The sequence below is a fragment of the Hippocampus zosterae genome, chromosome 4 (assembly GCF_025434085.1).
Source record: "Hippocampus zosterae strain Florida chromosome 4, ASM2543408v3, whole genome shotgun sequence".
Taxonomy (NCBI): domain Eukaryota; kingdom Metazoa; phylum Chordata; class Actinopteri; order Syngnathiformes; family Syngnathidae; genus Hippocampus; species Hippocampus zosterae.
In genome coordinates this window covers 9,398,066-9,413,964 of record NC_067454.1, presented here as the reverse complement: position 1 = coordinate 9,413,964, position 15,899 = coordinate 9,398,066, and the positions used below count along the sequence as shown (strand labels likewise).

The following is a 15,899-nucleotide window of genomic DNA, read 5'->3' as shown; positions in this document are numbered from 1 at the left end:
TGTTAGAAAATAATTAATAGACCGAATAGCAGTTTACCCAGTTCAGATTTAGTGCCAAATGGGTCCATTTCTTCGGATGAGTTCTTTTAGGGCCCCAATTGGCCCAAATCTCTTCAAATGGCACGTTCAAGCTAAATTGGTTGCCTACTTGTATGTTTCTTTTAACCCCCCGATCTCCCCTACAGATATCCGGTCATGGGCACCGTAATCTTTAAATCAGATTTTGCGGTGGGTCATTTCCAAGTCCACAAACATTTTCTCAAAGGTACTAAAAACTAAAAGTTTTCATCAATGACAGGTCCAGCCCTGAGTGTTGGCCAGAATGAAACGTCCTAATCCAGAGGAAGTTTTCTAGCCTCCCGAATGGTGTAATCAAACACCAACCTGTCTTGCACAGCAATAATTCTGTGCATGTCACGTTGAGCTCAAAGCGACAGAGTAATCGCTTTGTGCGCAACAAACTGGGGATAAAGTGGATCACCGAAATAGCAGACACAGAAAGTAACTTTGTCACGAAAATGATATTTATTACAACACAAAACCCCCCGTCTAAACGGATAACAGAAAACACTGATCAAAAAGAGAACCAGGAAATAATTATAACAAGGCAACAGAAAACGCTTGCGAAAAAACGGCAAGGAGAAAGTTTAGGCAAAATACTATAATTACACACGAGAGGATGTCTAAGAACGCAACAATTATCAATAGTCTTTAAGGCAGTGTTTAACCGAGAAGGAATAGGCAATAGCAATGGCACGGCGTGGAATACTCCGGCAGTGAGTCGACTGCCGGAGCGCCAAAACATAGCAGGTGCAATCAGAGAGAACACCTGCCCCCTACTGTCAAATACGGAACGTGACAGTGCACCCTGCACCTCGAAAACCACTTTACTGGCCGATGAGAGATAACCCGCTCAAACTTCCACGACAGACAGCGAACGAGAACGTGTTGAATGGCAGAAGGAAAGTCTTCAATTAGACAAGCGTGCACGTTTTGGGAATGTGGCAGTTGCTATCCACCAGTAGTAATAGAAACAACAACCTGTTTTGTCTAGCAATACATTTGAGAAATCCTTCTCCTCGAGATTCTCTAGCCTGGCAGTAAAGGAAATCCAGCTAAGCAAGAAGCCACTCTTTGGAACAGGGGTAGGAAACTCTGATTCCTCAAGAGCAATTTCCTGCCTGTTTTGGATCGCTCCCTACTCCACCACAACTGATTCAATTGATCATGACCGTTTAAGTCTGCTCCAGAGCTTGCTGTTGAGCTGATCGGTTGAGGAACCAGAGTTCCCAACCCCTGCTTTTGAACTTCCAAAACGGCTGGCTAGGAGGAGGATGGTTAAACCTCTGAATCAAGGGGCCATTTTCTGCCTCCCACTACTCCAAGGTCCGAAGTACTCGAACCTTCGTGCGGGGAGATTTTGCGCACCCTACATCTTGCGACCGCGTGCCCGGCGGCGTGACTTCCTCCCGATTTATTGAGGACACAACACACTTGATAAAACTTCACGACGATTTGCAAGCGAGAGAGAGCGTTCGATGCCGGCATAAGAGGAGCGATGGTGGAGAAGCTGCACCTTTAAAAGCGCCAGACTCCTCCTCTGCCGAGTGGAAGCGAAGAGCCGAGTGGTGCTGGCAGGAGTCTGAGCCACACGATAAACTCTGGCATCAGCTTGCCTCCATCCGGCAGTCAGGGGGGACACGGCGAGGGTGCAGAGAGACGAGAGAAAGACCAAGCGTGTCAGAAGGCGGGGGAGAGAGTGAGTGAAAGAGAAAGAGAGCGAGAGAGGTAGCGAGAGAGAGACTTCGAGAGAGACAGAAAGAGAGAGAGAGAGAGAGAGAGAGGAGGTGGCTCGGGGAGATTGTGGTCAGTACTATGAGACGAAGCGAATAGACGAGTGAGGAGAAGCTGTCATCTGAGCCCAGCTTCCCTTTTTTTCACAGCTTTGCCCGTCTGTCGGCTGCCTCGCGACGGGCAGGCGAACGCCAGCGGGGGATGACTGGTGGCTCGTTTTCAGCGGCACGGTTATTGGAGTGACGCTCGCGGCGGCACTGACAGGATCGGAGGCGGCGGCATCTTCTCCAGCCACTTCGGGCTCATCCGACAGACTGCCGGTTGCTCTTTCTCACCTCCTCCTGCCTGTCCTCCCCATAGCTTCATCTTCTTCTTCCTGATGAGCCCGCGAGTGAAAGACCCCTGCAGATAGAGGCTTCTCTCTGTCAAGACAGTAAGTAGGTGAAGGGAGGAAACTGTGTGTGTGTGTGCGCGTGTGTGTGTGTGTGTGTGACACTGAGAGAGTGGTAGAGAAAGTGTAAAAGACAAGACGTTGTCTGTGGCTGGCTCCGAATGCCAAGGATGTGCATAGACAATTTACTCGGGGCACAGCAACAGTAACGTGATGCACAGAAAAGGTAAATCAGTGTGTGTGTGTGTGTGTGTGTGTGTGTGTGTGTGGTGATGCTTTCTGACACCAGCGCCGAGTTAATCCCTTCCGCTCTCCGTCGCATGTTGAAGGTGCAGAGAGAGAGAGAGAGAGAGAGCGGGAGAATAAGTGATTGCTTTCCTTTCCGCCCTCCTTCCCTGTCTGTCCAGGTGCCATGTGCGGTTGTCCGGTGCGCCCCGTGGCAGCGGCGTTGCCCCGGATCTGGAGGGAAACGCATCGCCTTTCTCATTCTCGGGGGCTCCAACGGGAATCTTTGCTTGGATTTATCTCATCCTGTTGGATGGCTCTCTGAAAGAAGAGTCCGCAGAGGAAACCACATACAGCACGGATAAGAAGTAAAATAATTATCCAATCATGGCAAGGAGAGGCAGACCTGGTTCCCTTAGCAACAACTGAGGGAGATAGAGGAGAGTCACTTTCTCTTTTGTGTGTGTGTGTGTGTGTGTGTGAGTAGAGAGAGGGGGGGGGGTCACACCCCTCTGGACTGTTGTGGGCATCGAGTAACACCCAGATTCTGGGAGCAGTCGCTCATTTGACTAAGAGTCCACTGTAACTGTCTCTCATCCGTTGTGATTTTTTTTTAACTCGTTCAATCAACGAGCAATTTCATAGGTTTAGGATTTAATTCATCCAGATCCTACGCCACCTGGAATAAATCCTTCTATTGGGAAGGGAGATTGAATTCTCCAGGAAAAGACCCGCATCGGTCCATTTATCCTCTCCCTGACAACAACTGAAAGATGTCACGATTAAGTTGTCATCCGCAAACAAACGGGGATCTGAAGTTTATTTTGACACAACTTCTGACGTCAACCGGAATATCCACGTTTTTTCCATAACCATCGGCAAGTCAACATATTTAATCCAAAAAAAGTTGTGCTCATCTTTCTCTAGGAAAGTGGGTGTGTGGACTGTTACAGCATGCTACAATGTTGCTGTTTTTCAAGTGCAAAAGGGTAAAGTATAGAACTGTGTTTTAAATAGCATCTCCTCCAGAACCATTTGAGTTGTACACACTGACACATGAGATGAGTTGGCTCAGTGTGATTATGTAAGATTTTTTTTTTTTATTACAGCTTAGGCACTTTTTTTTGCCTCTTCTATTTTCCATGGATTTATCGTGTTTGACTTCTCCTGCACTCACTTTCTCCCCGGTTTTGGACGGACGCCATCGCTGCCAGAGAGTGACCCTGTGCCGGGTGTGCGGAGCGAGGAAAGGTGTTTTGGTCGTCCAGGTGCTTTTAAGATGTTGAGGTCTCCCTGCGTGGCCGGGCCCCCTGTTCGGATCAGTAGCACTGAGGCTCCTCGTAGCCAAAGACATGGACCCCGACTCGGCTCCCCCACGCCCTCAGCCTGTTGGCCACTGGCCCCACGTCACCTTGTGAAGGATGTCCCTCAGCAGAGCTCCGGCCCGGGACACCTCTGAGACCCCCAGCCCGAGAGAACGCATCCGCAGCCACATGAAGATGGTGATTGACCAGCTGGAAGGAATTCTCAGAGAGCTGAAAGATGTGGCCAAGGAACTTCGGGAGGTGAGCTTGATAATTACACACACATCCGGCTTTGGGGCTTTGAGAGCTTGTGGCAGAAAGTGGGTTCTAAGTGGGTGTGCTACCGAGGAAGAGTTCATTTAATTAAGCGTAACGTGCTCCTCACCGTGTGGAGATTGTGATTAAGATTTGAACGCGGGAGCTGACTTTTTTTTGTTGTGCAGCAGGAGGATATTGTTGATTAGTACCACCGTGAGGGTGCCTTTTCTCCTCATCAACGATGAGGCAATTACAAAACACTGTTCGTGTGTTCAAGTTAACAGAGGGTGGGTAAACTTGGTGCCAAAACTCGACGAGATGCACTAAAGCCTGGCTGTGAAGGAAAAAAAAAGGTCTTAGATAAGATCCAACACTTAGCACCGCAATGGTTATGTAAGCATTTTGTTCAGGATCAACGAGATTCATGTAGTTTTGCAAATGCAGCGTGTCAAGGATGTTTGAAAGGGAAGCGGCAAAAGAGAGATTGTGTGGCATTTATCAGGATCTGTCACTTGAAATAATGGCGCGAGGTGGAAGAAAAGAAAAAAAGTCTCGTGTCTGATAATCTAAGTGAGAGAGTACACAATGCCCCTCGTTCGTCATCTCTTCGGGATCTTCCCCCAGCTAGGAACTCGTCTCGTTCGGCTCCTCCTAAAGAGAGCGATAACAGCAGCCGGGCAGACGGAGACGAATGGAAGCTCCTCTAAACCCATCCCGTGTCCTTCCAGTTATTAACCTCTCACCTGTCTCCAAGGAAGAAGAAGGAAGGGAAACATGCTTTAAACGTGCTCTAAAGCTCCACGGCGCTGCAGGCAATGTCCAAAAGAAAAGCCGGGGAGATTGTGAAAGAGATGTTTCCAAGCTGCCAGGCCATCGCGTCACAATCCCTTTGCACACATTCTTTCAGACTCCCACCTCTTATGTAGTCGGAGGCGTAAGGGCACGGCGCACAGCGAGCCTGCTCTAAAGTGGGACGGAGAGGCCGTGATTGATGATAATGGTGCTACAGCAAGCAGAGTAATGCCGGCCGGAGATATTTATGAACAAACACGCGCCTTGTGCTACTGCCAGCCCCTGACGCCGATTACCATTCTCGTCTCAACGCCCATTAAGGGAGTACGATGACGCTAACCTAACTTTGCTGGAATGTCTCAATCACGCTTAGACAGCAGGGCTTCATGTGAACCATGATAGTGGGGAAAAATATTATAAATTATGGTATCTTTTTCTCTGAAACTGCATTTATGCTCTACTTGTGTACCAACCCCCCCCCCCCCCCCACCCTACCCCGGAAGCTTACGGGCAAAGTGGAGCAGTACCAACTGTAAAAAGTGGTACGCTCACAACTGCCGCTTGTTACGCTGCTTCCAATTTTGCCTTCTTAATAATAACATTATTGCCACCTCCTCCACCATTTGTTTTTCTTCATGTTCGGGGAACACTGTGATTCAAAGCGGCCTGCGCATCCATGTCTGTACATATCGTGAGGATCGCTTTGACTTTCAGTCGAGTATCGAGATGCAGGTGTCAGAGATGTGAATGTGAATGTATGCGCAGTTGGTTGTTTCTGGACTGGGTCCACAGAAGCTCACCGACGGACTGACGATGCCCACCTCTGTTAGTCTGTAAACATTTGAGAATATCAAGTGATGACTTCATCATTTCTGATATTATAACCAGCATTTGTGGTGCGTGTTTTAAACACTGAGCTTGCTCCTGAAAGATTGCTGATGACAGACTAGATTTATATTGCCGGCCGAAATAGTTTTGTATACAGTTTCATGTTGGATAATATTTTATGTTTACGATGCCAGCCATTAGCCACCGTGTTATCGGTATCAATATCTTCCAATTAACCGCCCGTGCAATTGCAGATTGGCGGAGGAAACACAGTCACAGTCAGATGCCGGATGGCTAATGTTGCGTAAAATCGCCCATTCTTGGTCATGTGAAGGGAACAACATAATAGATAACAACTGTCACATAAATAAATGATGAATCGCGCGAATGCAGCAAAATAAATAATTCGGCGAGGGAGCAGTAATGACTGATTATCACCCACAAGGTCTTCAGGGAGCTGGTGTGGGACTGCCACGTTCTCGGGAAGTCAAAAGATGACACTGTAGAAATGTGGCCTTTCCAGTTTCTTATTTTGCCTTCCTGACTGTGTCAGTTTTAGAAGCTCAATTTAACACGTAGAGCAAAGCAAAAAAAAAAAAAAGATCTTCATTCTAACATCAATATTCAATTCAGCAAATTATTCTGCCTGTGAAACCTACTTTGCTTTTTTCAAGTTTTATCAATGTGCACTCATTTCTTTTTCCAGCCTTCAATCAAACCATTTAGTTGAAGCCTCAACTCGAATAAAAATATGAGGTTTCAGTTTTATTTTATTTTTTTAATAACTTATAGCTGTAATAGCCTTGCATATCGACTCTGAGAAATCATAATGTTCAGTAGCCATTTAAGACGCCAGTTCCAAATGTACGCTCTACTCCTCTCTTCTCCTTTTATTGCATTTCAAGCTTTAGTAAAGTCCAGGTCATTTTTTTATTTCAGTTTTAACATGACATGGTCCAAGGTAAATCTTTTCATCACATTGAATAAGAGTTCAGAGAAAACAGTTTGGTTCAGTCTGCCAAGGTGGAAAATATTGTGGTCTACTTATGAGCTCAAGGACTTTCTGGCAGCAGACAAATCATGTAATTTATGTTATTAATGGTAGAAATGTGTATTCATTTGCTAAAATCATATGCCAAGTCTCGGGTGGAGGGAGCTGGGGGGGTTATGAATTCATCAAACATGATTCAAAGCAAAAATATGGATAATGTATCACAATCAGAAAATACCAGGAACGTACCTCTTTGCTCTAGAGGGGACTGTACCAACTTTTGGGTAGGGGTGAAGGCTCATAATCCATTGTGATATTTTAAAAAGCTGTCAAAAGTGAAACTATCCTCACCTTTCTCGTCGAGTTCCTAACCAAAATGTTATCGTAACAATGCAAGCAATTTTAATAACCAGATTCATTTAAAAAAAAAATCAGACCTGAATTGTGAATGTTTAAATAACATTTTAACATACATGCATTATATACAGCACACACGTAAAAAGAGCGTTGCTCAACAAATAACTTCTCCTGGCTGTAGTTAACATTCAAGCATGATGCGGTTTCGCCAGACCTTGACCTCACCCATTCTTTTCCCTTTAGGGCCTTGCTGTCCTCATCGTCTGAAAGGAGGTCATGCACAGGGTCTTGCTTTCTTGTTTGCCAGAATCCATCAGCCTCATTAATAAGCAACCCGTGCCAAATGTGCAGCTCCTAAATTCTTCCAAAATTCAAAGCACAAAGTTGAATTTTCATCCGTGCCGAACCTACGGAATGATCTGCTATGAAACATTAATCATTGGTGCACCCCCACTAGCCCGTTGATGGGAAATGTAGCACGTATCCGCAACATTCTTGGCTCACGTCCTTTCGTTGGATTTCCACTCCTGCAATCACAGTTTTCACCCATAAAAACCACCCATAAAAACTGTCATGCATTTAATTTCCTCGATTGTGACACAAACATTCATTCGAATGCGCTGGCACAACTGCGCAATGCCTGACTGGGCTTTGACTGTTGAATCCATCCTGCATAAAGGCACAATCCACAAGCCAATAACATAATAGCCTCTTGCTGAACAGAACACAAAAGGACGCAGGCCGGATAAAGACCAAAAATCAGTGATTGGCAGGAGAATATCAACTATAATTCCATCCTTCCTATTGAATTAGATGGCCGTTGAAAACTAAAATCTGCCTCTCGGCAATCAGCATGGACTCCAAAGATTTCTCGAGTTAAATGGAAAATAAAGAAGCCGACTGTACAAAAGTTAGTGTGGAATTGTAGATAATGTTCCATTAGGAATGCGGTCGATTGTGTTGAATTGCTTGTTGATTAGTCACATTCTGATTTAATTGGGTCCAAAATAGAGTGCAGAGTACAAGTTTCCTGTCTAAAGAAGGAAAAGTGACGTTAGCGATTGCAAGTTAAACCACAGCTTATTCACGCAGTGGCAAAACTCATTTGGGCAGCATTCTCTTTGATCTCTCTACGACACTAGCAACAGAAATTGTCAATATTCATACCAAAGCCCACATAAAGAAACAATGTCGGATTCATGATCCGTAAGGTAGATTTGCCACCCCTTTGCTGGTTTCAGTTTTCAAGATAGCAGGAATGGTGGATAATTCTATTTTTGTGCCAATGTTTGATCACTATGAATATTTTCTGATAACCATTGTCAGGGTTGATTTGTTTGGGACCAACAGGTGGCTCTGTAGGGCTCCTCCTACATCAGCACACCTGTTGGTCATCATGTCATTAGTAGGTTTTCTGTTAAAAGGACTCCCGGCCCGACCACTCGGTGTCGGGTCGTTGTTGCTGTTTTGTTGCTTTCGCTGCTTCTGTTGGTTTGTGTTTATCATGTGATATTTTTTGCTTATGCCATGGTTTTTATTGTTACTTTGAATTCTTGTTGTTTGTTGGACTTTGCTTGTTTTGGATTTGGTTTTCTCAGTGTTTGATTAATACATTTTGTCAAGCTCATCCTCTGTCCTGCCTGCTTTTTGGCGTCCTCCACCGCCCCCACATTACAACCATTATTGTTTTATTTTATTTAAAAAAAAAATGTCATTGCTGTATCTGTAATAACTGATTCCCATCAATGCTATCAAACAGTGGTATGTATAAATCACAGTTGAACTGTGAAAGTTTCCACCATCCAATTAGTGCAATATAGGCTAATCTTTTAGTTTGGGCTCCTATTTTTAAAACCGGCTCCAAAGCAGTAGTGCCTCATCAGACACGAACGTCACCGCACGTGACTGCTCTAACGCTTACTTTTTGCACTTTCTGCCCGACATTATTATTCACTACCATGTGTTGTCCTATCCCCGCTGCTGCGCGAGTAAATCTCACGCCTTGTGCAAATTTTTCTGCCGTGGCTGTCATTGAAAGTCAATTCGAGTGACATACGGTACCCTCGCACTCGTGAATCGCATGACGGTCTTTGTGACGAGTCCAATAAGAAGGACATAAAGGAAGGACATTTGACGGTAATACCCCACGATAAAGCGATCCATTTGTAATAATCATGCTGGCAGGAGAGGCGACTCCGCTGGAGAAATCACTCATTGAGTTGCAGCATCAACCTTGGCTGGAGGATAAACAACAAACATATGAACATTGTGTGACATTCAGATATTCGCTTCAACTAACTTCAGCAGAATAGATGGAAAACATCCGATGGAAGACACTACTCTTTATCGGACCCTTCCAGGCTGGCAAATTGAAATAATGTCATAAACCCCAAGTCAAGATACGCAAGACAAAGCATTTAAAAAGAAAAAAAGAATGTAAATCGAGGGGTGGGGGGCAGGATGATGGACTGTTATGACGGCCATTATGCGTACGCATTCGATGGAGCACATCTGTATTCGGCGCAAGACAAATGAACACGGGGCAGGCAATCAGGACTCCTCAAATACAATAAAGCTCCAAATGAGATGAGGTCAAAAGACGATAAAGAAAGAGCAATTATCACTGGCTGAATGCAGCGCATTGGAGGACATTGCCCCCTGACAGGAAGCCTCAGGATAGATTGAGGCTAGCTTTCTCAATAGTTGTCATTACGCTCGACCCTGCTGCTTTATTAATGAGAATGGCCAGCGTGCAGGGCGGGGATTATTTAATTATTCATCGGAAGTCTGTCGTGAATCAAAAACTATCCATAGTTACTCATTTGCGAGTGGCAGCATTTGCGGCCATTTTACCCGCCCTCCGTGTTCCGTAGATCGACGGTGTATAACCTTTTTTTTAACAGTTCAGAGTAAGTGAAAAGTACAAACACTATTGATCTCAAGACACTAGTCCACGTCTGATTTGGCCGCATTTCAAAGCTTTTTTTTTTTAATCTGTCCATTTTCTATGGGGCTTGTCTTCATTTGAGTAGCGACTGAACTGGAGCCTATCTCAGCTGACCTGACTGACGCTTAGGGTAAACCCTGGACTCGTTGCCAGCAGTGTTGGGCATAACGTGTTACTTTTATTTTTACATTTCAACGTAATAAGTAGCAGGGTAATATAGCGCGATACATTTCTCTAATGTTATTACAGTTAGTCTGGGAACGTGTTCCCATCCCAGCTGTCACCAGTGATGATGGGTTACTCTAAGAATGAATAATTAACAGTCACATTGAATCTAACATTTATTTATCTCGGGGAAATAATCCCGTTTCATCAGCTCTCCGTGTCGGGAAGTGATATCACGTTATGAGCGATGTCACCTTTCGACGGCATCAAAGATAACAATGAAGGAAGCAGAGAGATTTCTGTTTTCAAGTTGGAAATCCAGTCAGGATTTTGAATTTGTGTCAGCTAAAGAAAACATGAAATTAATCACTATATACGGACGATAAAAACGTATCACTTTCAAATGCAGGTAACGAATAATATGTAATGTATTACATATTGGAAGCAGCCAATCTTTTTGTTTTTGTTTTGGGCAGTCTGACAAAAAAAAATTATTTCCATGAACCCAAATCGAGCATCCTGTTATTGTTCTTATTAATCACAGTTGAATAGCATATCATCTTACTGGCAGCTGTTACCAGAAATCAAATGATTTACACCAAAAAAATGGTAGTTAATCAAATGACTTGATCTGCGAATGATCTCCTCATTACTCTAAATGCCAGCATTGTTTGAAGGCCCAGCGTTGACGCTTTTGAAAACAGCTGGCCGAGGATCAGTCGTCCTGTTTGCCAAAAAGCCAGCCAGCCAGCCAGCTCGCTAGCTAACACCTTGAGTTTGAGACTGACACCAGTTACCACACGTTTCCACGTTTAACAGCTCCCTGCTGAAACGAACACGCTCGGCCCTAAACCAAATTTGTTCCAAACCTAGAAATAGCCCCGGGGAGACCAAAATCAAAGAGCCAATTTCTATCTTCAGGGACCTCTTCTTCTCCTTCTCAAACTCTCACCACCCTCAAGCTGAGCCCCCCTGCCCGCACTCCACAATCCACCCTCACCCAATATGCAGGGCAGAGCTGAACACTGACTCACTGTGAGAGACATTCTCGTGGCTAAATTCAACATTATTAATAAGGACAATGCAAAAGCACCCCGCTATGTAGTTGGTCATCTTCGGAAGATTTTAACCAGTGATGCATGCTGCGGGCGGCCCGGTAGTCCAGTGGTTAGCACGTCGGCTTCACAGTGCAGAGGTACCGGGTTCGATTCCAGCTCCGGCCTTCCTGTGTGGAGTTTGCATGTTCTCCCCGGGCCTGCGTGGGTTTTCTCCGGGTGCTCCGGTTTCCTCCCACATTCCAAAAATATGCATGGCAGGCTGATTGAACACTCTAAGTTGTCCCTAGGTGTGAGTGTGCGTGCGAATGGTTGTTCGTCTCTGTGTGCCCTGCGATTGGCTGGCAACCGATTCAGGGTGTCCCCCGCCTACTGCCCGGAGACAGCTGGGATAGGCTCCAGCACCCCCCGCGACCCTAGTGAGGATCAAGCGGTTAGGAAGATGAATGAATGAATGAATGAATGCATGCTGCTTACTTTGTTTCAAAGTTCATGTTGAGACAGATTTTATTGATCGAAACATATTTTGCGAAAAAAAAGTCCTGATTTTGCAAAGTAATAGTACCTACTGTATTGAAATGCTGTTGTCTCAGTTTGAATGGGTATGCAGTTGTGAGTGTGGTTGCCTAATGCTAACAAGATTGATTAGTTTATTCCATATATATATACATATATATACTAAGGGTGTGGAAAATAATCGATATTAATCGATACATCGATGCGCACGTCCGCGATCCGAGTGCATCGGCTCATTCACTGGGTACGACGCGATTGACGGGTGAAATCGCGATTCATCACGATGCATTGATGGGTATCGGTGAAATCGCGATTCATCACGATGCATTGATGGGTATCGGTAAAATCCGATTCAATCGCCGTTTTATTCATGTTAAACGTCACATATCTGCCCTTTCCTAGGCGCAATGAATGCACCATCATTGCTTTGCGTTTTGTGTTGAATACGGACGGTAGCCGTGCGTCACATACAGTCCAGTACACAACGAGCGAAACATTATGGAAGTTAGCGCACGCAGCAGCAAGGAAACTACTATATTTAATGCAGCCGCAACATTCAAATCTTATGTTTGGAAATACTACGGCTTCGAAAAGAAAGACGGAAAGCTTGATAAAACCTCCGTAATTTGCAAGGAATGTCGCACTAAGAAGCCATACAACGGCAGCACCACAAATATGCAGACCCATTTAAACCGATGGCACCAGATCACCGACAAGTTTCCCTCCCGCTTCCCCGCCCAGTTCCTCGTCGGACACCGGAGAAACTCTTGGTAAACCAGGTCAGGATCAGAAAAAAAATCGCCTCTTATTTTGGGAGTCCCCTTGCAACTCACTGTGACCGCGCAATGGCTATAACTAAGGCCACTGCTTATTTCATATGCAAAGACCTTAGCGTGGTGGACAACGAGGGTTTCAGACAGCTCGTGCACGTTTTGGAACCCAGGTATAAAATGCCAGACAGGTCTGTGTTCACTTACAAACACATTCCCGATGTGTACAACAAAGTGAGAAGTGAGATTACTGTATCGCTGAACAGTGCGCAAAGTGGATGGGTGGACATCTTGCGCTAGAGATTCATATACATATATATATTATTATTATATTTCATATAAGACACTCAGTGAGAATAGTCTGTTTGTGTTTACACTATAGCAACAGCTGTGAGTCTCAGGTGCCAAATTGTTTACATTTTCTTTGCACAAAACCCAATTGTGAAAGGGCTTAAATAAGTTGTTTTACAAGTTCTACTCTTTATAAGGAATAAAGTGGTATCCTTTTTGTAATACCATACTGAATTCCATCTTTTTAAAAGCTTTTTTTCTTTGCTTATTTGCATCATGTTTAATTGCACAATATCGCAACAAATTGCATTGTATCGTATCGGATCGCATTGATTTGAACTTAATGTGTATCGAATCGTATCGCATCGTGACGACGGTGAAACGTATCGTATCGCCAGAAAATTCCATGTATCGTTTAAGTATCGCATCGCTGGCAGTGGATCGTGATGTGTATCGAATCATCCTCAGTGCTGAGATTCACATCCCTAATATATATATATATATATATATATAATATATATATATATATATATATATATATATATATATAATGTATAATATATATATGTATAACATGGCTGTCACCCGTATTCGTTAAAATACCGCAGACATCAAGAATTAGAGAACAATTGTCAACAGTCTCTGTTCATACTATCCACACTCCTGCAGGGTGTGCCAATGCAAGGACGTCTTTCATTATCATGATGACATGAGTTCGGGTATTTCGACATGTTTATCCCAACAGCTCAAAAAAATCTTGTGCAAATTGTGAAGACCATAAGAATATGAGTTATCATAATGACAATAAAAGCATCAATTGCATTTTCACTTGCACAAACAGCACTTCATCGCCAAGCCGGTGGGTTCCAGATCAGTGCATGTGGTGTATGCAGAGGACACATAGCCAAACAAAACAACACTCCTCAGCCCCATCAGCTCAAAAAACTTCACCCAACAGCCAATTATGTCCCGGGCTAAACCCAAGTCAATTCAGTCTTTTTACATTCTGCACTCACAACAAACAATTGGGAGAATGGGACTTACACAGCTGATATTGTTTTGTTTTTTTCCGCCTTAGCGTGGCTCGGAACTTCATTGCCTTGCGAGTATGGAACCTATGACTTGAGTACTGTTCCATCTCCCCCGTCCCCCGTTAAAACTCAACAGCGTATAGGTCAGAGATCATTAACTGCATGCATATAAATGCTTAGATGCCATATGCACTCCTGGTCAAACATTGCCTTGGAAGCTTGTTTAAGGCAGCTAGCCATTTGGAGCAGTATACATGAGCATCCTCCAGCATACTCCAGCTAAGAACAATACAAATGGTCCTCGGTTTAAATGAGAGTTCCGTTCTTGTGGTAGCAACATAACCTGAATTTCTGAATGTGCTGTTTTCTATCACAGATCTATTCTACTGCAGTGGTAAAGTCATAATTTTTTTCAGTAAAAAAACATTTCCAAACCACAAATATGCAGCAATGACAACAGTCAGTACTGTGGTAGCTGAGTGGCGTCTTCTTGTGCCATGTGAGACGGATACTTGCACCAGAAAATGACACACTGGCTGAAATGAGGGGCTACCAAGGTGTGATGATGGTTCGCAATGTGACGGATGTCCAAATTTGTACATTGAGTCACACATTCTCCCCGTGTGCTCAAGTCAAATGCTATCCACATCCACGTCAACCAATAATCCACCCTGTTGCTCCAGGGAAACCTTTGGAGAAGGTTTTTCACACGCTCATGTTATCACCGTCCTTCAAGAAAAAGTTCTCCAAAAAGGCAAGGTTCAAACTTTGATACTGGCTGAAATGAGGTCGACGAGTGTGTGGTGATGGCTCATATTCTAACAGATGTGCAAAATATGTGCACCCATTTTTTTTTTAAATTGTGCTTGTTCTCATTAAGGTCACGAGTGAACTAGAGCCTATCCTAGCTGACTAAACGCATGTTATTTTGTTGAAGTTCACACTTTAAGATCTCCAGGACATTAAGAAGGATCCGCTGATTTTGCACTTTTTGTTACAATGACTCAGTATCTTAAGGAACACTTGTTATCTTGCTTCGAAGTAAACCATTTTCCTCACCCATTTGATGAGAAACATTCATGCTTGCCATGGCTGTGTGTTTTTTTTCTTCCTGCATTTGCTAACATCTGCAGAGAATTGCTCTTTGCTTTTGTCATTTGGTGTTAAGATCTCAAAGGCCTGGAAGCACAAGGCGGTCGGCGAGGCGGTCGCCGCACAAACGGCAGCAACGCACCGATCAAAGTGCTTTTTCAGCCAAAACGCAAAAAAACTGGGCCAAAGGGCTGTTCCTCATTAAAAGTCATTTGAGGATAAAAAATGACAAGTACCTGCCAGCTGTGTCTTGTCAATTCGCTTTTCATCGCCTGACCCCATTTTGTGTATGGAAATTTAATTCCTAAATTTAAGCTTGGTGTCGCGCTTCCAGCGCAGTGCTCTTTTCAACGCAGAGAAAAGAAGACAACAAGAACAAGTCACCTTAAGCCTTAAATGTTTTCCGAGCTGAATACAAAACAAGCCTGCCATCTCATAAGCCTCGATTCATACGTTCTGTAAGGGATTTAATTCAAACTAGTGGTTGAAGTCATGACTTCAGACAAAGAGTTATTTTTGCTGTACTTTTGTCTGTTTGTGTCAACAGAAGTACAGAAATAACCAAGGTTGAATGTGCCCAACGTCGTAGGATTCGTAAATCCACCAAAATTTTAGAAAGACAAACATTTAAAGTTGCAGAATCCACCCGTATTTCACTTGTTATTGTTCACGCTATCAGCAGATTGCAAAAGACCTCACTAAGTATCAAACGTTCATTCTTTTGCTTTTAGATGTTCTTCAGATTTTTTTGCTTCATTATTTTTTTTAAGAAATCCTCATCCATCCATCCATCCATCCATCCATCCATCTTCTACCGTTTATCCGGGGCTGGGTCGCGGGGCAGCAGCTTTAGCAGGGAAACCCAGACTTCCCTCTCCCTAGCTACTTCTTCCAGCTCTCCCCGGGGGATCCCGAGGCGTTCCCAGGCCAGCGAGGTGACATAGTCTCTCCAGCGTGTCCAGGGTTGTCCTCTGGGTCTCCTCCCGGTGGGCATCCAGGAGGCATCCGAATCAAATGCCCAAGCCACCTCATCCGGCTCCTCTCGATGTGGAGGAGAAGCGGCTCGACGCCCCTTCTCTAAGTAGCCCAGAC

The 15,899-nt window shown here is 44.4% G+C and overlaps 1 protein-coding gene across 3 annotated transcripts in view; it reads left to right on the top strand.

Moving 5' to 3' along the window:
• The first annotated feature begins 1,592 nt into the window (after positions 1 to 1,592).
• Positions 1,593 to 15,899, top strand: part of insyn1 (inhibitory synaptic factor 1) — a 66,969-nt gene continuing 52,662 nt past the window's right edge. Inside the window, exons 1-3 of one of the 3 annotated variants that reach the window (XM_052062926.1) lie at positions 1,593 to 1,788; positions 1,841 to 2,227; positions 2,593 to 3,975. In XM_052062926.1, coding sequence (XP_051918886.1) covers positions 3,832 to 3,975 — 144 coding nt within the window. In that variant the 5' untranslated portion in view covers positions 1,593 to 1,788; positions 1,841 to 2,227; positions 2,593 to 3,831. Of the gene's footprint in view, positions 1,789 to 1,832; positions 2,228 to 2,290; positions 2,412 to 2,592; positions 3,976 to 15,899 lie in introns of those variants that run through there. The other 2 variants (XM_052062925.1, XM_052062927.1) reach the window with 2 other exon arrangements.